At 36.6% G+C, this 21,450-nt stretch overlaps 1 protein-coding gene across 1 annotated transcript in view; it reads right to left on the reverse strand.

The window, feature by feature from the left end:
- PRELID2 (PRELI domain containing 2) overlaps positions 1 to 21,450 on the reverse strand; it is a 65,334-nt gene that overhangs the window by 14,471 nt on the left and 29,413 nt on the right. The window contains exon 6 of the mRNA XM_012727704.1: positions 16,022 to 16,127. Within this exon, the coding sequence (XP_012583158.1) occupies positions 16,022 to 16,127 (106 nt within the window). The remainder of the gene's footprint in view (positions 1 to 16,021; positions 16,128 to 21,450) is intronic.

The following is a 21,450-nucleotide window of genomic DNA, read 5'->3' on the forward strand; positions in this document are numbered from 1 at the left end:
GAATCGTAAGCGCACGGGTGAAGACCCACAGACAGGCAATCCAATTCACATTGGGGTGCCCTGTTGACAATGATTATGAGGGTCTATGATCTGTTTAGAGTCATTTTTAACTACAGCTTTCTACACAGACACAGGTCTACTTTTATGCAGGTAACTTTCTTCACTCCCTATTCTCTCTAACAGGAACACCCCCAATCTTGCAGCAGTTGGAGAACTCCTTACAAAGTCATATCTCAATCCACCCTTCACTCCTCTCTTCACAGACACCCCCAACTACCTTGGCAAAAGCGACCTGGCCCCCATCTGGATCACAGAGCATGGCCTGTCTTTACAGCACTCATCACTTGAAGAAACTGGCTTTTAAAACATTTTCTACCATTCATCCTTCCACAAAAAAAAAAGAAGAAGAATGTGAGTAACATGCAAACAGAGAGCAAGCTGACCAGTGGACTTCATTTGTAAAGAAAGTAAATGAGGAAGGAGAGATAGTGACTGAATCTTCATCAAAAGGTACAAGAAACTACCTAAAACTTCTGTACTAAGAAATATTTGCCCCAATAAAACATCTTTTAATCTACTGCCTTCCAATTTTCCTTATATTTAGGATTTCCTCACCTACAATAATGAGAAAACAACAAACATCAACATTAGTAGTTAAAATTACTGGCATGTACCGTGTGCCAAGGCTGTGCTGAGTGCTTCCCTTCAGTGGCCTATTTTACCCTCCTACCTGCCTTAGATGATTAATACCTTTTTTTTTTTTTTTTGGAGGAGAAAAGTGACTCAGAGGAATAAAGCACCCATACAGATTAAAACCGCCAGTAACTAAGAAGCAGAATCTAAGGCCATCAGGACTGAGAGTCCAAGATCCAGGATCGTCCAACATTGAGGAGCAAGAAGCTTAGATGAGACTGCACATGTGAAAACACCCATTATAATACTGGGCACACAGCAAGAGCTTTTCTTCTGTCTTAACTCTGAAGTAGCCAGATAAATAAGTCAGATATTTTAGTCTTGCTCACAAACTAAATGGTATGAATCTTAATATATGAATCAATATTTAATCACATCTACAAATTATTTTAAATGCCATACTTTCAAGCAGAAATATCCAGGTAGAATGGATGACTTCAATATAATTTTCCCATAGTGGCTAATAAATTCTTAAGTAAGATTCATTTTTATTTTGATAAGTAATCTAAAATCTTCAGATGTAACTGCAGAACATTAAACTGATACAGTAACTCAGACATCTTCACTTTATATTATAAAGCTTTCTTTCTCCTTAAGGAACATATTTAATCTCAATATTTGTAAAGGTAAAGAATGTATCCCAAAATAATAAAATCTAAAAATTGGAAAGAACATTATATTATCTAGTTCAAATAGGAAACTCTCAGCAAAGGATTGAAAGTGGTCCATTTAATTTAGATGTGTTCCGGGATTCAAAAAAAAAAAAGGTATGTTTATAGGGCTCACTTCTCCAATTTGTATGTGTGTGTATATACATATATGTATATGTGTGTATGTATACATACATAATGACATAATTCTCCCTGCCACCCTAAAGATATTAAGTTGTTTCCATCTATTTCTGAATGGTTTTGAGGTTTTTTTTAGATTTATTTATGCATACAGATCTGGGGTACAGGCCAGAGGTTTAGAGATGATGAGAAGATTCACCAGAGACAGAGTGGGAAACAGAACACTGAGGGGAACAGGAGATGAAACAGAAGAGATCTGATACACCATGTGGGTCAGTTTACTGGATGGGAATCAAACTTGTGCTGAATCAACTGTCTATAGCTTCCTAGAGCTATGCTTTAACCTGTTGCGGCACAAGGGAGGGCCCTGAATGGTTCTGATTTTATAAACTTAAGGAGGTAGGATGAGAATGAAATACAAGAAGTTTCTGAAATTGTCCTAAGATTAAAAAGCACCTGACCACCTCTCCAAACACATTTCATTTTCTGTTGATACCAAGTGAAACTCCCTTAGGAATTCTGGAGATGATGGAGAACAAATGTGTACATAGGAGCATTTCCATTTCAGTTCAGTATATGCCCATTAGAACTCCTTATTTTTATCTAATGCCAACCTGGAAAGCTCTTCAAATGCCACTAAAAGCCTTCTGGTGCTAAACACTACCATTATTTCTTAGGGACAAATCCTGGGGAGAGTAAACAAGGGATCTACCCCCTTGCAATCTGGGGCTGGAATGCTGTAAGGAACATCGCAACGTAAATATGATGGCCCGCCTTCACTTTTCACCCTTCATATTACCTGTGGAGTGGCAAAATCATCAAGGCCATTGCAAGTCTAAATGAGTGTTTTTTTAAAATTCTAAACATTTAGCGTCACAAGTTAACAAGCGCAACCACAACAAAAGCTACATTACTAAAAAATAAAATCTGTGTACAAATAATCTAAAGATAAACCACCTACTGTTTTTGAGTTACTTGCTAAGGGGAAAAAATTACCTTGTTGTACTTAGAGATGTAATTTTTTTTAAATTCTCAGCCACCATAATAAACTAATAAGGTAAAAGAAGGGTTAAAAAGAAACAGGAGACCCCAAATGGAATCGTCTATACTAAGTTCACATAAACTTAATACCTAACTGTAGTTTCCTCTTCTTCAGGAATGCAGCCTTAACCAGTCAGTGTGGAATTTTTTGGTCAGCACCAATGAGGTAATCTCCCCCCAACTCCCAAATGAAGATGAACTAATCTGCCCCACAGACTCTTTCCACTCCCAAGACTTTTTCCATTCCTTTCTGTTGCCTTTCAAAACCTTTCCTTTTCTGTACCTCCTTAGAACTCTTTTCTACTTGCTTGAAAGGATGCTGGCCAATTCATGAACTGTTTAACAAAGTCAAGGAGACCTTTAAATTTTACTCATTTGGATTTATGTTACTAAAAAGGAATAATTAAAGAAGTGGATGCAGTAAGTAGTTGACACTTTTGCCAAGTTATTTCAGTTACTAACTAAATGGAAAGATCATATCCTCGGCAGTGTGTGGTCACACACACCATCCTGGCACAGATTATTAACACCTACATGGACAATGTTCTGTATCTACCAGCTGTCTTGAATGTTAAATAACCTGTTAAAACTCTTCCTTTCTATAAAAAAAATCTACAGTTTATAAATATACAAATTTATTCACAAGTCCTTCACTTGGTAAACTGCAAGGGTGACAGTCCTTTTAACAAAAAAGAAAGAGAGAAAGAAAGTGCCTATAAGCACTGTGACTAATCTTCTGAGACTGATGCAAAATTCTCAAGGCTGTGGAACAACTGTGACTTACACCTTGTTTCGAATTTGGCATACAAATTCCAGCTCTTTGGGAATTAATTTGTCAGAATGGCTAAAGTTTAAAGGGGAGAGTTGCTGGTAAAGTAAAACTGGGGGCTATGGTTTAGTCATCAGGCACTCAAAATAAGAACACATGTTGGTTGGCATCCCTAATTCTTAGTATGCACTACCTATATGACCTCAAGCAAGTCAACCCACCTCTCAGAGCTTTCTCATCTATAAAATAGTGACAATAGCACTTACTAAGAGAAGAGTTGAGCAAAATAGAGAAGGTAATGTATGTGATATACTCAGGATGATACTAGATCCATAAGAAATGCTCAATAAATTAGTGTTGCCTTTCCTATTACTCCAATGGATAAGAAATTTCTCTGCTTTAAAAAAAATAGTGTTGGGATCTCCCTGGTGATGCAGCAGGTTAAAGCACAGCATTATGAAGCTATCACAACCACTATAGCACCAAATTATCCCTAGCCAGGGAGCTGACTGACCCACATGGCATGGCAGACCTCTCCTGGCTTGCCTGCTGCTCTCCTCAGCAATGTACTTTGTCAATCTGCCTGTTCTGCTTCCCACTCTGTCTCTGGTGAATCCTCTTACCCATGCACCACCCCCCACCTCTGGCCTGTACCCAGTTCTGTATGTATAAATAAATTTAAAAAAATAGTTTCAAGATAATAGGAAGGAAACAAATAAGTCCCACCACATTTGGAAAATAACATGTACATTATTTTTACTAATTCGGTAAAAACTGGTTGAATGACAACTATGTTCTAGGCACTGAGCATAAAGTGGTGAGCACCACTGGACAGCCTCTCATTCGGTAAGGAAGACAAAAAACATACTCAAAAGATTCATAAAAAAGAGCCACCTATTGCAGGGAATCTTTTGTAAGGAAATTATATGAAAAGCTTTATGTACAAAGATGCTTTACATGGTCTCATATATAACAGCAAAACTTAGAAATAACATTAATGTTCAATACTAGGGAAATGGTAAAATCAATTATTATGTAACTACTTAATGAAATATTATGTAATGATTAAAATGATGGCTTTGAAGTTTATGGAGCTAGTATGAAAGGCATTTGTGATAAAATATTACCTGAAAAAAGCAAGACATGAATTCTACTTTCACTGTAATTATGACTGTTTAAAATCTGCATATAAAAGACTAGAAAGAATATGCCAATTTGATTTATAATGGAAAGATGATTATCATGTATGGAGTACTTTTTGTATGCCAAAGATTTTAAACACTTTTTTACCCTTTAATTCTTACTTATAAGATAGGTAGCAGTACTCCTAATTCACTCTGGGAGAGGTTAAACTTATCCAGACCCTATGAAGGAGGGCACTGAGATCTTAACTGGGTTGACTTCAAAGGTAGACTCATCCTAACCACTAAGCATTCGTCTATACTATCATAATAGGAAAATGTGTTTTTGCTGTCACTTGAATTTTACTTTTTATATAATAACAACTGATCATTTACCAAATGCCAACTGTTGTCCTACTTGCCCCTCACAAGTAATCTAGGAAGTAGATCTCAATGTTGTCCTCATTTCAGAGATGAGGAAAATAAGATTTCAGGAAATGACTTGCCAAAGGTCACACAGCTGGTCACAATAGGGTATTCTGCAGCTTTCAAAGAGCACTGGGACAAAAGAAAAAAACTGCTCTGCTGGAAATATCATTAAAGTAGTTTCTATTCAAAAACATTTAACTTTTTTTTATTTTATTTAAAGACTGACAGTCTTTTTTGGGACAAGTGCAGCAACTTCCTAGTTATGAAATTCAAGAAGTGTGGAGAATATAAAACCCATTAACAAAAGGTAGTATCTTTTAAAAAGTAACAAAAGTTACATCCCTACCAAAAGCCACTGCTCAAGAAAATGTTTAGTTACAGTCTTTAAATTCTTAAACTGGGTATCAATATTAAAAGTAATAATTACCTCTCAAAAAGCCATTTTATTTTACTAAAGAGAAATTCAAAGAAAATACGAACAGCTTAGGCAAAATCTGAGAAGGAAAGTTAGGCAAGGAATGAGTCAAATCCCAGAGAATAAATGGGTTTCCAAAGGAATTGAGAAAGACAGAGACTTCACTCCAATAAACCTGGTGCACAATATGTAAGATTTCTTTCCTGCTTAATATACAGATACTCCAGTCTCCTCTTATCACTTTTAGGGAGCTCTGCTGGTAACCCCAAGTCCCACAAAAGGTAGGCACAAAGGCATCCTTTAGCAAGAGGTGAAATTCTACCATAGAGTGGGAAGACAGAATGAAAATACCACAGGCAGAGGAGAAAATGATCACAGGGAGAGCAGAACACCATGCCCAGTTCCAGGAGCATTTAACTAGCATGTGGCAGGGCTTAAACACACAGTTGAAGTTTAATTGTTGGATGTACCTTTTCAAAATGAAATTACCTTTGCAATTCAACTTTCTCTATGCAGAATTTGTATTAAGCCGGGATCTGAGATGCCTGAATGACAATTTCCTGGCCTTGTTGGTCAAACTAAGAGCATTAATTTTGCACAAAGAGCCCAGCTGAATCCAAGCCCAATCTTACAAAAGGTTTGATCCACAAAAGATTTGTGCTCAAATGCACTTAGTCCAGACAATCTGCAGATACAGCCCCTATTTTTCTGGTTTCTTAATGAGCCTGGCCAGAACTATTTTAGTTTTCAATTCGGTGTCTGCCTTAGGTTTATAGGAGGTACGTGAAGATTTACGATGGACACAAATTCCTTTTTCTCTTTGTCTTTGAATTTAGCACAACAGAATAAGGGAATGGGCTCAGAATAGTAAAAAATTGGTTGGAAATCTATCTAAAACAGTGGGAAGAACATGGCCCCAAAAACTTCAAATATAGTAGGTTGGGGGTGAGAGCCAGGAGCTTGAGGTAAGCAAGCACCACCACAATCGTCATGGAGACAGAGCATTTTCTCTGACAAGTGTTTACTTCAAAGTCATATGTTACCCAATGCTTTGACAAGTTATCTTGTCCTCATACAAACTCTTCAGTGGAAAGGACTCTAGCTGGACAGGACTCTACCCTCCAGCTCTAGGAGTTACGGGGTCATACCTCTGGAGGTCCAGCTCTGTCAGTTACCAGCTGGCAAAACTGTGCAAATAACTTATCTCTGTGAGCCTCCCTTTCTTCATCTGTGACATGGAAAGTAAAAATAACATTCTTATGGTTACTAGGAGAAATCAATGCTCATGAAAGAGTGTAGTACTGGGCTCTTGGTACACACTCGGTAAATTAGAGTTTCCAGAACAGTCTGTATTTACTGAAGACACAAACCAACACATCGGGCACCATTACCTAGAAGATGTATAAAACTTCCCAATGTAGTTTATTTAGGATAAAAATGAAACTGTAACAACCCATTACATTCTCACCAACCCCTCTTGCTTTTATTTCTTATTTTTAAATGTGTAATGCTACATCAGTCCTCAACCATCTACTTGTTAGATGAATTCTTTCTTATGTTCTTGAAGCCCTACTTCATTTAAACTGAACGTTTTAGTAGGCTTAAATAGAATTATTTGTCAGACAAGTTAAATAAATCTTGGTGTTTACACATTGAGGGGAGACTAAAGGGGATACACATTGTCAGCTTGAAAATGACCTTCCTTGTTCAACCCTGATTTTATAAAAATGATGTAAAGTTCAGACAGTATGTCCACCTAGTGGAGCCATTACAGGGGCCAAGGCAGATAGCCCAGGCATCCAGGCCCAGCCAACATGGTCCATCCCACACGGTACAGACTTGACTCCCAATCACCACACAAATAATGACAAGGACAAACCACTTTCCATCACTTCAGGTAGGAGCTTAACTCCCCAGGTTTTGTCTAGTTTCATGGAGAGCAACATTCTAGATTTTCACTGGCTGATTTAAGGGATTCTCAAAAGCTTTATCTCTGAACAAAGTCTATTACAACACGGATGAATTCAAATGAGCCATCAAGGGATTTTGGATTCCTAAGTCTCATAGTCAAGGTAAAGGCATTGATTTAAACGCACTGGAAGGAACAAAAACTATATCACTCACAGAATACTCATTTCCACCAACATATTTTCACTGAAAAGGCTACATTTCATGGAACTAAAACTCAAGAGATAACAGCAGGATGAGCTGAGCAGAAGGGGAAGGAGATGCATAGGAGGGAAGCTACTATTATTTAAGTAGCTAGAAATAAGTTGTTAAAAATCAAAACTCTTGGAAATATCTTCATGACTTCTAATGAATAAGTACAAATAAATCAATCTCAAGAGTGAGATTAAAAAATATTATCAACAAAGGTAAAATGAGGGCTAGGAAATAAACTCTGTGGAGTTTATTTGAAGAGAGTAAATATTTCATCAGTTCTTTTCAAAGTAAGGTTCTTTCAGTGAAAGTTATGTAAATTATCTTAAAAGAATCCACATATGGTGATTGCACACAAGTGACTCAGTGATGGGAAACCCACGGGGATTACAATTGAGATGAAAGAAAAAAAAAGAAAAGAAAAAGAAAAAAAAATCCACATAACCAAGCAGGAGAGAACTCCAATTATAGTCAGAAACATATTCTACTGCTATTCTTATGTCATACTATGACTTTCATTTATTCTTCTGAGTGATATTTTTATTTTCTTTTTCCTCTATCTTGACATCACAAAGTTTTAAATGTGTTAGGATTGTAACTACCACACATGTGGACACTACACATTCAGTTCATTGTAGAATTGAGGAGCTATAAGCAACCAGTTTAAGATAAAACAAAGCCTGGTGGAGAACACTTGGTTAATGACAGAACCAATAATTTTCAGTGCTTTTGGAACAGGAATCAAAATATGAGAGAGAGCTGTTTTATTTTTACTTCATATCAATCCCATGATGTAAGAATTATTAACCCTGTCTTCCGATTAGCAAACTGAAGTTCTAAGAGTTTTGGTCATTCATTCAAACCATATAATAAGAGAGCTGCTAATACCCAGAATCAGATAATGATGGAAGCTATACATGGAAGAACTCTTCTGGAAGGAAATCTGGCAATATGCATCAAAGGTCTTAAAAATATGAAACTCTTTTTTAGGAAACAATAAAAATATGAGTAAGTATATGCATAGATTTGCCATATTATTATTTATAATAATGAAATCAACAAAATCTATTATGTCACTGGAATATTAGGAAGGAATCAAAATCTGTTTTCAAACAATATAAAATAATAAAAAATGTTCACAGTATGTTCTTAAATAAGAAAGCTGAGCTAAATGAGCAGAAAAATGCCAATTTGTTTTTTAATAGCTCACAATAGACTATGATGAAGGCTTCAGAAAGAGGAGTGTGGTGGGACAGAAGCAAAGTGGAGAGAGGGTCCTAGTGGAGCATTAGCAGGGCTTTGGTGGTAAAAGCGGTGAACTAGCATACATTATTAGCTATGTAAAACTTATAGCCCCTAAGACATATATTGTGATGTAAATTAACATTACATCAATAAGAAAAATAAAAAACTTGTTTCTAAAAATTGCATATACATATAAGCATGCAAGAAAAGACACATAGAAGGACCTATATCACCATTTTGAATGAGTAAATACACTGAGTATTAAAATTTATGAATATTATTTTAGAAATTGATACAAAATACTTTTTCCTTTTTGACACAAAATATTTTTTTTAAAAAAGAATACCAACTTGACCTATACTGTTGCTGTCTAAAATTTTTGTTTGCCTAGTATTTAAAAGGCAAGTATTGTAAAAACATGCCTATCAAAGGACATCCCTTAAAGCTAGTAATCACTGAAGTTTTTCTCCATACCAGTTATATTTAATGCATATGTCTTCACGTAGTCCTTAAAATAACCTGCAGTCAGGGCCCACCCTGGTGGCACAGCGAGTTAAAGCACAGCACTAAGAAGCTAAAGCCACTTCAGCATGAGTTCGATCCCCACCCTGGAAGTAATTCACATGGCGTGGTAGACCTCTCCTAACCTGGCCACTGCTCCCCTCAGCAGTGTACTTCATCACTTGGTCTGTTCTGCTACCACTCTGTCTCTGGTGAATTCTCTCACCACCCCTGCACCTCTGGCCTGTACCCCAGTTCTGTATGCACAAATAAATAAATCTTTAAAAAATGACCTGCAGTCAGATTATTGTTGTTCCACTTTTAGAGATCATTTAGAGATCAAAAGTATGACATCTGGGGAAAAAACCAGATGATGGATAAGGGGCACTTTCTAAAGCTTTACATTCAACCTCTATGTTAAACACACCACCACAACTTTGTTTCACAAAGACAGACTGAGTGAGTGAGAGAGAAAGCACTCTCACTAGCAAGGTGAAAGACATACTCTTTTTGTTGCCTAACTCTAGAAGTGTCATCTCTTTATTCTTTCATATTCTGTTCCTTTGGAGCAAATCATTGGAATCACCGAGTAACTACCTGAGTTGGGTCACTGGGCTTTTAGTTCAAGAGTTGATACTTGGTATATGATTATTGTAATAACTATAATTTGCTTCAAAATATTTCAGCACATGCAGTACAATGCAACATGAGTATCGTGTGTTACCTCAAGTTATACACCTGGCATAGTCAATTGCCCTACTGGGTGCTTCATACTACAGCATTCTAGTCAGCAACTTTACTCTTCAGAAACTTCAAGTTACCTTTATCTTTCTAACAACAGAGACTTTGATAGTTTCCAAAAGGAATGAATGTTGGAATTGTGAATTCTCACTGGTATAATTATACTTGCTAACTAGTATAATTGATAATGTAACTGTTCTCTCATTAATTTAATTAGTGGGACTTAAGATATGGGAATAGCTCAAAATTCTAGCAAAAGCCCCATCTGTGCAAGATCAGGATATAAGGCTCCATCAACTTTGGGGATGGCACCCACAGTTTGTGCCGATAGTCAGTCACTGGCACACAAGATTCTGGCTGCCTGATACCATCTGTAAGAGAGATAAACCTTGCCTTTGGGATATTGTCAGTCCTACCTTCACTTAACTGTGCAATTTGTGATCAAAGCACCCTGAAGTTGACAGATAATATTTTTGTTCCAAGTTGTAAATAAATGATTCACAGATGTCTGTATGTGTTGCAGAAGTTTATTATAAGTTGGTTTATTATAAGTTGGTAGTGCAGCCACCCTTCACCAAATTCTATTATAATAAAATCCCAGCATGTATCCAAAAAAAGCTTAATAGTTGTTCATACACATGGTATGCCCTCATGTTAAGTATAACAGGTTAAGTATAACAGGTTGTATACTGTTAAGTATAACAGGTTGTTCTGATGCACTCCCAGTGACCCAACTCAGGTAGTTACTCGGTGATTCCCTGAGTGCAGGCTGCATCCAATGATTTGCTCCAAAGGAACAGAATATGAAAGAATAAAGGGATGACACTTCTAGAGTTAGGCAACAAAAAGAGCATGTCTTTCACCTTGCTAGTGAGAGTGCTTTCTCTCTCACTCACTCATTCTGTCTCTATCCCTTGTCAGATGCTTTGTAGAGACCTGTATGTCAAAGAATCAAGGGAGACTGGCAGAATTCTTCAGCAATCAGTGAACATTTACATTTAGGCATGAATCTTTTGCATCAAGATTTCAGATGAATTCACCGCCTTAACCAACACCTTAATTACATTCTTGTAAGACCAAGACCCTGAAGAGAGAACCCCAACTAAGTTGTACCTAGACTCCACAGAAACTGAGAGAAAATAAATGTGTATTATTATAAGCTGTGGAGTATTGAAGTCACTTGTTACACAGCTAAGCTGTGGAGTATTGAAGTCACTTGTTATACAGCTAAGGAGAAATAACAGTTTGCAAAAAATGATGTAATCAAATAGTAGCAAGTTTTTCAAATGTCCATTTGTATTATATACAGTATCTTAGTATGTATATACATAAACACACATGTATACACACAGCTTTATACATATGTTATCCTCAGCCTCAGGAAATTATCTTCCATAAGTGGGATGGATTTTTGTAAGGCTAAAATAAACACATATCTTAAAAAAGCAGAGTTCAGCTCTTTTCTGCTAAAGTGTGTCTAGGACAAGCCTTCCTCAACTTGATGTTCAAATTGTTTGACTTGCCCACATTGTTTCAATGGCAGATATTTCACATGCTGTTAAATTCAATCCCTCTGCTTCAGCTTCTAATCAACACAATAATGATAACGATGGAACTAATAACAAGAATTTGCCAGGAGAGTGGCTGAAATAACAAATTATTTTATCACACATTGAAAATATATTTCACAGACTAAAAAATAAAATACCCTCTATGTGAGGCCATAATGAGAGTTCTGCATTCTACAGCATTTGTAGTCATCACTAAGTACTCAGAAAACTGGTCTAAAAAAGAATATTTGCATGACAAGACTGTTATCACTCATGTTATCTCCTGTGCGTCTCCCAGAAAAATTAAATATGGGATTTGCAAAACCATACAGGGGGTTGGAATATTATGGGTTTTTTGAGAGGGAGGGACTAACAGGGACTGGTGATTTGTTTTGCTTTGACTTCAAGAGATGGAGGCAGAAACTCTAAAGGATATTTCTGTCCAGTATAGTATACAGCATGATTTCTCAATATCAAATAAGGGACAATATCAAAAAAGTAAAAATAAAAAAAAACATTTTTTGAAAGCAAAAAATATATTTTTTTATGTACAAAGCAAAGACATAGTACAGCACATAAACAGATAATCAGTATATCCATGGTATTAAGACTTCAAGTGGAGCCAGAATAAAAAGAAAATGTCTAACATGGCTCCTTGGAGATGTATAGTAGCCTAAAGATTGAGAAACACGGGCTTGAAGGATGCCTTTCCAGAACCAAGGAGTACATCACAGCCATCCTGCCCAGGGGACCATCTTCATCGGTGTTTAACTCTTAAGACTTGACACAGGGTTGAGCTGCCACTTCTGCTCCACAGTCACTGCCCATCCCCTTAGAGAGCAGAACTGTATGGAGTCTTTTACGTGTCTCAGACTCCCAGTGACCCCTACTTTCCTTCAGCACTTTCTTGGTTTACTTGCCCTGTCCTTTGAATGTGTGTGCCTGCCTTGAAGAACATTAAAATATGCACATGGTATCTGACATTCTACTTGTCCATACTACTTCTAACTTATGTTCTCTTGACATCATGGATCAAAACTGTCCACCAAACACAGAATCTGGGCAGGGGGAAAAAGACCAAGGCAAATTCAAGAATAAGTGCCCTTAGACTGAGGAAGGCACCACGTGGTCACTAGTGTCATGAGAGTACAGTTTGTATTACACTCACTCTTCAGTGAAAACTTGGGGGGAAATACAGTATTGGCATACTGCTGCTTTAGACAAAGATAAGGCGCTATCTCAAAAACAAACTGTTAAGTAGTTCTTCCAAAAATTAAACAGAATTACCATATAATTGTGCAAAAGAATTCAAAGCAGCTATTCATACACCTCCGCTCATACCAGCATTATTTCCAACAGCCAAAAGGTGAAAGCCACCCAAATGTGCATGGATAGATGAACAGATAAACAAAATGTGGTACATAGTAAAATGGGATATTACTTTAAAATCAAGAGGATTCTTACACATACACAACAAGGATATGAAATGTGGTAGACCAAAAAGCATACACTTTGTTGATTCCACATATGTGAAATCCCTAGAGTAGCCAAATTCATTGAGAAAAGAAAGAACAGAGGTTGTCAATAGCTCTGACGAAAGAGGAAAGGGGAGTGTTATTTAATAGCTGCAGTTTCTGTTTAGGAGATGAAAAAATTCTTGAGATGGGTGGTGTACTATTCTTTTATTGAAGTACCACTGGTTTATATCCTGGTTAGTGTTTCGGAAGTATAAGATTGCCCCCTTAGGTGCAGTCACTGTAGACACCCACCACCAAAACACGGATTTGTGACTTCCATAGAAGGAATTTATGCAGGCTCTGCTGACAAGGGATAGCAAGAAGTGAGTTTGGTACCATAAAATTTCACTTAGATAAAGGTAAATGAGTGGTTCCTTATACTGACAAGCTAACTAATTAAACTAAATCTTTTTTAAAAAGTATTTGAAAAGGTGAATGTTAGCAGAAAAAAGTGTTCTTATTTCTGAGCATATAAATGAAATATAGGAAGAAAAATCAGCTAGTCTCCTCACTTTTAAGACTTTAAAGTAACTTGGCAATTTCTAGACTGAATCCAACTGTAAAATATATCTCCTTTCTACTTTCCACGTAAATATACTGGGCACTGTCCAAGGTACTGGAAGTGCCTGGGAAACAATACTCCAATCCACAGAATCATGGCAGAAGATGAGTCACATTGGTCCCTGACTGCCACCCTCTAGGTTTTGCTTTATAAATGGGGGGGTGGGAGGGGAAGGTGGAGAGAGAGCTCCTTCCAGAAAGAAATAGTCTCTTTATTCACCAGAATTCTACATAACATGTACACTATATAACCTGTGAAAATGAAACAGATGCCTAGTGTTACAGACAAGTGCTTAAGGAGATACTGACTGGCAGTTCAATCCCCCAATATAGACCAGTCCAAGCATGTCAGCCTCATACCCTTGAACCCTGATGACAGTGAACATAAAGTGGCTTGTTATTTGCAACCAGAGTCTTAATGAACACAGGGTAGTAAAACTACAACACAAATTCAGCAAACGCACTGCATGGTGTTGAGTAGGTAAATATTTTGCTTCATACACTAAAGTTGGAAGGGTATGGCTTGTTGAAAAGAGATGGGTCCAGACTCTACCCTTTGTTAGTCATGTGACCTTGTTAACACAAACCAGCCTAGCACAAACCAGACATAAAGTATTTATGTGTAAGAGAAAAGGTAGTCTATAATAGACTACCTATATATCTCTTTAAGTAATTTCTTGTCAATGAAATGGGAATAATAATGTCCCATTTTGCAGCTCACAAGATGAGAATATACACAACCACTGTATGTTTAAAAGTCATTAATTGTTTTAAATTAATAGACAGGTCAAAGAGAACACCATTTGAATAAACAAATGCCATTCATTTATCTAAAAACGAGGAGACACATTTTAACCTACAGGCCAAGTTGAGCCTATCCCCATTGTCTATATAATCCACAAATAAAAACAGTCACTACAAATGAACATCTGTAACCAACTGATGCTAGAGAGCACCAGCTTTGAATTCCAAATCAGCTAAATGTTACCTTCCCCCAAAAAAGAATTCCATTCTCCTGCTAAACATTAGCGACCTGTATTATAAACAATTATATTTTACAATGCATTTCTCTCTTACAAAGCACATATAGTAACATCTCAAGTTTGCCTGTTAGCCCACAAAGTCAGATATTTACAATCTGGACCTTTATAAATAAATCCTGATCTAAAGCATGTATAGAAAATCAACTTAGGGACATAAGAATAAAAATATTTGTCTCTTTGATTTTTAGAATGCATTTTTTTAGAACATAGAATATGTGCAAAAGCACAATATTCTACTGTATATTTTACAATATAGTAAAAAAATTGCAATAATGTGCAGGTCACATCAGACCTTCCAGAAGAGCCACTACCAGCTTCATGTTCATTTTATCAAGGTAGGCCAGTCTAGGGATCTGCTCTCAAATGAACACATCATTTGTCTCAGCAGTATGTCTTTGGAATATCATATGGTACCAAACATGCAGATATCACCTGCCCTCCAAACTGAGGTATGATGGCCCAGGCTAACAATGGAACCCAAACTTATAAAACAAGAATAAGGATCCTTTACCCAGAAAATCTCTGAATCATAATAATAACTCTTTATAATAGTTGTGAAGCCTGTACACAAAATAGAACAAGGTCACATATGCTTAGGTCCGGAGTGACTCCTGGAAATAAGTGATTTGATTATAATTATGATTATAATTAATAAAAGCAGTATGAATGATATATGATAAAGAAAGTAAATAACAACAATAATGTTAAGACACTTTAGAATACCTGTAGCAGGCATACAAAGATGCATAAGGAATGGACCTTACCATAAAGGGGTTTTGGGAATAATGCCTGAAGGCAAGAAAATAGAGTATATTATAAATCCCTTGTATGATATCATTAAGGCAGATTAAAAAACAGAATAGTTACACTTAAGACAGGGTACATAAGACTTTAGAACTGTGAGTTGCCTCAGAATCACCTCCACAGAAGCCTAAACCCCAAGAATATAAAGTATAAAAATCACAAGAACAGACACCAAGAGCTCTGAATATCCATGTTTTCCTCATCTTAATATCAGGACAATAATAAATACTCCAAAAGCTTGAAAGAATTAAATAGTAAATAAAAAAAATTTATAGTGAATAATACACAAAAAGCACTCAATAAATATTAGATATTGTTATCTTTTATGAAATAGTTATGAACATACTGTAATTCCTTCAAATAAAATTTTTCATTCTGATTATTTCTCTTAATTAGACTATAAGTATTCTTCATGGAATCACATACTTTTTGATGGCATATTTTTAATTTATTTTGTCACAAATGGCAGGTTAATTTTATTGTGGTTTGTATTTATGAAATAATCAGTAAGGATTTTATTTTGCATATATTGTGTATTAACTGTATTTTTTCTCATTATGTCTGCTCATGAGCCAAAAACCCAATGGGAATCTCCATAATATCTTAAAATTAATGTCAGTTCAAAGTGGAAACAACTTACCTTCTGGGCTCCCTGTCTTAAGAATGTGCTGGCAAAAGTTTCCAAAATGTAGTTGAAAAAGCCTGCCCCTGTGATTGAAATCCTGCCTCTTTGAATGAACTCTGTCCTATAAAAAACAAAACATACATCTTTGATGTCATTCTATTTTTTTTGGTATTTAATCCACAGAGATTTCCAACAGCATAATTTCACTAGCCTTACTCAAATTGAAGAATATTTTTTCAAGTTGCTAAAAGATTAAATTTAAAAATTTTTTTCTCCTCAAAAAATAAGATTGATGTGACAGACTTCTCCTGTTTCCCCCACTGCTCCCCTCAGCAGTATACTTTATCAATCTGCCTGTTCTGCTCCTCACTCTGTGTCTGGTGAATCCTCTCACACCTGCACCTCTGGTCTGTACCCCGGTTCTTGTATGCATAAATAATAAATCTTTAAAAAATCTGATAAGGAGAAATAACAGCAGGTTCCCAGATGTGTTAAGATAAACTGGCCAATGCAGGTGATTCATCCAAACACAGAGGAAAATTGGAATGACTGGGGAAGGAAAGAGAGAGGAAACCTTCTTCCCCCCCCCCACCCCCACGAAGCTAGCCCACACTGAGAAACAGAAAATGATAAAAATCCTGGAGATCAGATACCCAGAGAATCCTGAGACATTTGAGAGCTCTGAACAGAGACAAGTAGGAAAATGGGGTGTGGGGCAGGTTCACAGCACAGGAGATACCCTTTGTTTGCTGTTTCCCTTCCCTCCACTCTTCTGGAGACCAGGGAGACCATTTACCTGGTCATACTTACCAGTGAAAAAGACATAGGACTAGTCCCTGCATTGTGGGCCTCTTGGTAACCCAAGACCTAAGGTGGAAGGAGGCCTTGGGAGCCCCATCATCCACCCAACTACCTCACAGGCCCAGAAAAAGTGCTGACCCTCTCTCATACAGCTGCAGTTCAATCCCTGCCCTTTTATGCTCTAGTGTTTTCAATCTTCCCTCAACACACTACAAGGGAGATAGCTGGCCATGGGAAAACTCCCCTACCCAGCCCTGTGGCACTCCCCAGCAGACCAGACTAAAAAGCAACGATTATCTCACTGGGAGCCACCAGACTCCCGAGAAGCAATTCTCCCCACATCCATTTGTGTGTTTGCTTATTGATCAGTTGGTTGTCTATTGTTCCTTTCCATCTTTCCTATTTCTGTTTTCTTCTTTCTCCCCTTTAACATTATCATCTCTACTATCTCTTCTCTTTCTGTAACATTCCCTCTTCTACCTCCTCCCCTCTCCTCTTCCCCCATCTAGTCCTTTCTGTCTTCTCTCACCTTCATTTCTTTTATCATCATCCTCTTTCCTCTCATCCCTTCTGTCACTACAAAAGATAAGCATAGGTTGAAAGTAAAAGGTTGGAAAACAATCCTATAAGCAAATGAACCAAAAAAGACAGGAAGAACTATACTTAGAGTAGATGAAGTAGAGTTCAAACTAAAAAAATTTAAAAGAGAGATAGGTGATCACTACATTATGATTAAGGGGACAATATATCAAGAAGATATAACTCTCATCAATATACACTCACCAAATGAAGGAGCACCAAAATATATCAGACAATTATTATCATCTCTGAAAACAGACAGAGAAAATACACATGCAATAGGAGACTTCAACACACTACTCTTCCCCAATGGCAAGATCAACAATACAGAAAATAAACAAGGATACTAAAGCTCTAAATAAAGACCTAGACCTCATGGTCTAAGCAGAGATCGATAAGATACTGTACCCAAAAGCATCTGAGTACATATTTATCTCAAGTGTACACAAATCATTCTCCAGATTAATCAAAATATTGAGAAGGAAGGAAAACTACCAAATATGTTTTATGAAGTCAACATTACACTAACACCAAAACCAAAAACAAAAAGAAAACTATAGGCCAATCTCTCTAATGAACACTGATGCAAAATTCTTCAATAAATTCGTAGCCAACAGAATTCAACAATGCATCAAAAAGATTATTTACCACTACCAAACGGGATTTATTCCAGGGACACAAGGATGGTTCAGCATCTGAAAATCAATTAATGTAATCCAACACATCAACAACAACAAAAAATAATAAAAATCATATGATCGTATCAATAAATGCTGAGAAAGCACTCGACAAAGTTCAACAACCATTTAAGATAAAGGCCCTCAAAATTCTCAGGATAAAACGAATGTATCTTAACATAATAAAGGCCATATATGACAAACCCATAGCCAATATGATTCTCAAAGGTAAAAGGCTGAAAGAAAGTCTTTCCCTTAAGAGCTGGTACAAGAGAAGGATGTCCATTCTCACCACTACTTTTTTCAATATAATACTGGAAGTCCTCATCAGAGAAATAAGATAAGAGAAAAACATACAAGGAATCAAATAGGGAAAGAAGAATTAAACTCAATATTTGCAGACAACATGATAATATACACAGAGAATCCTAAAAACGCCACAGAAAAAAACTAATCAAAATAATCAACCAGTTTTGTAAAGTGTCAGGTTAAAAAATCAACACACAAAAATCAGTAGCCTTCCTATATGCAAACAATCAATCTAAAAAAGAAGAAAACCATCCGTCTTATAACTGAAATAGAAAAAAAAAAAAAAAGGTCAAATACTTGGGGATAAACCTAACAAAAGACCTACACAAAGAAAATTATAAAACACTGTAAAAAGAAATAGAAGACACAAAGAAATGTAAAGACATCCTCTGCTAAGAGATTAGAAGAGTTAACATTAACAAAATGGCCACCCTACTAAAAGCAATTTACAGATTCAACACTATTCCAATAAAAATTTCAATGACATTCTTCAAAGAAATGGAACAAATATTGACAAAATTCATATATGGATCCACAAAAGCATCAAATAGCCAAAGATTTCCTGACTGAAAAAAAGAATAGAAGTATCACATGCCCAGACTTCAAACCTTATTTCAAAGCCATAATAATTAAAACTATATGGCAGTGGAACAAAACCAGACACACAGACCACTGGAACCTAACAGAAAACCCAGAAATAAGCCCACATATTTATGGACTAACTAATCTTTGACAAAGTAGCAATGAATATGCAATGGAACAAGGCCAGTCTATTCAATGAATAGTGCTGGGAAAACTGGCCTGCAAAAGATTAAAGCTAGACTATCTCACACCATGCACAAAAGCCAACGCAAAATAAATAAAAGATTTGGACATAAGACCTGAAATCATAGAACATATAGAAGAAGATCTAGGTAAAACACTACATGGCATACATCTCAGTAACATCTTTAAAGTCTCATCCTCCAAAGCCAATGTAGAAAAAGAAAAGCAGCTGGGATTACATCAACTAAAAAGCTTCTGTACTGCAAAAGAGAAACTAACTAAACCAAAGGGACACCCTACTTGTTGGGAGAAAATTTTGCACTCCATACAACTGATAAGGGACATATCACAAAGATCTACAAAGAACACAGATGACTTAACAAAAACAAAGTAAACAATAGAGTAAAAAAATGGGCCGAAGAGCCAAAAAGACACTTCTCCAAAGAGGAAAGGCAAATGGCCAACAGTCATATGAAAAATGATCAACATCCCTTATAATCACAGAAATGCAAATCAAAAAACACAATGAGACACCACTTTACACCAATGAGAATGGCACATATTAGAAAAAAAAAAAAACAGCATACAACAAATGTTGGCAAGGATGTAGAGAAACTCTCCTAAACTGCTGGTGGGAATGCAAACTGGTCCAACCACTATGGAAGGCTGTGTGGAGGTTCCTCACATTATTAAAAACGGATCTACCAGATGACCCACCAGCCCCACTCCTAGAAATCTACCCAAAGGACACAAAAATATTTATCCAAAAGGATACATGCACCCCCGTGTTTTTTGCAGCACTGTTTACAATATAAAAGATATGGAAACAACCCAAATGACCAAATATAAATGATTGGATCATTAATATGTGGCATATGTACACAATGGAATATTACTAGCAATCCAAAATGATAAACTCATATGCCATTCACAACAACATGGATGGAGCTAGAAAGGATTATGCTCAGTGAAATAAGCCAGAAAGAAAAGAAAAATTTCAGATGTTTTCACTTGTAGAAAGAATGTAGGGGAAACAAGTAAGATCAGGGGAAAAAATAACTATAATAAATTAGAAAAAAAATTAATAAGCAACTATAAATCAGTGACATTCTACAAGAGAGGGGTAGCTACAGGAGTCAAAACAATAGAGAAAAGAACACAAAAGGGACTACAGTAATGGTGCAGGAGTAAATTGGTGATGGGAATTTTATGGGGACTACACCTGAGAGGAGAAAGCATACATCTACAAAGAGGAAAAATGTTGTAAAGTATATATTTTTTTAAAAAACAAAGACATAATAGAGAATCTATAAAGCAGCAAGGAAAAAATGTGACTTGCTACATATAGAGAGCTCTTAGATGATTTTTAGTCATGTCTTAGAAGAAACAAAGTAGGCCATAAAGAATTGACATGATATATTCAAAATGCTGAAGTAAAACAAACCCTGCAAATCAAGAATGCCATGTTCAGCAAAATTATCCTTCAGAAATGAAGGAAAATTAAGACACTGATAAACAAAAGATGAGTATCACCACAAGAGATTTGGATTAACTTTATTTTGCCTAACTCATTCATTTGTTCACATTAATTGGTGTCTTCTACATACTAAGCATCTTACTAAGTGCAAGAAGCCACAGAAAAAGAGATCATCTCTGCTCTCTATGCTCAGTTGTGGGGTTGCTAGTCTTAAACAGCCTGTTTGGTCATCATGTTGGTTCCATGCAATTCTGCATTCCTGGACAAGATTAGAACAGCCCGGTCAATCAGTTATATGACCTGAAAGAATGTAATCTAACAGACCCTACAAGGTTTCCTTCAAATAAACCTTGTGGGTATATATCAGAAAGTATGACTGGGATAGTCTAAGGGGCGTTGACTGATGCATGACCTTTCTTCCCAGAGAATGATCAGTGGAATGCCTTGTTGATAAAACTGGAACCATAATGGGTGGAGGTCTTGGGTGTGCTTTCTATTATAATATTAGGTTATCAACACCTGGTCAGCAAACTCACCTCCCACTGAAGCCCTACATGACATAAGCACATTTTCAGGTTTCACCCACCCTTTCTCTTTGTTCTCCTATCCCAAGGAATTGATGCTGTATGATTATTCTACCAATAAATAGGTCAGGAGAGAAGAAAAGAAGGAAGCAGGATGGAAAACATGAAGGAGACCTGAGGAAGCCACATGGAGCAACAAGCATGTGATGAAGAAACTGGGCTTGTTTCCTGATTGGTTAAAGCAGATGTGAGTGAGAGACCTGTAGGGAGGTGACTATGGCAGTGTTTATATTGATTTTGATTTTGCTCTTT

This window comes from Condylura cristata, unplaced genomic scaffold (genome assembly GCF_000260355.1).
Source record: "Condylura cristata isolate star-nosed mole 26May11 unplaced genomic scaffold, ConCri1.0 scaffold00021, whole genome shotgun sequence".
Lineage (NCBI taxonomy): Eukaryota > Metazoa > Chordata > Mammalia > Eulipotyphla > Talpidae > Condylura > Condylura cristata.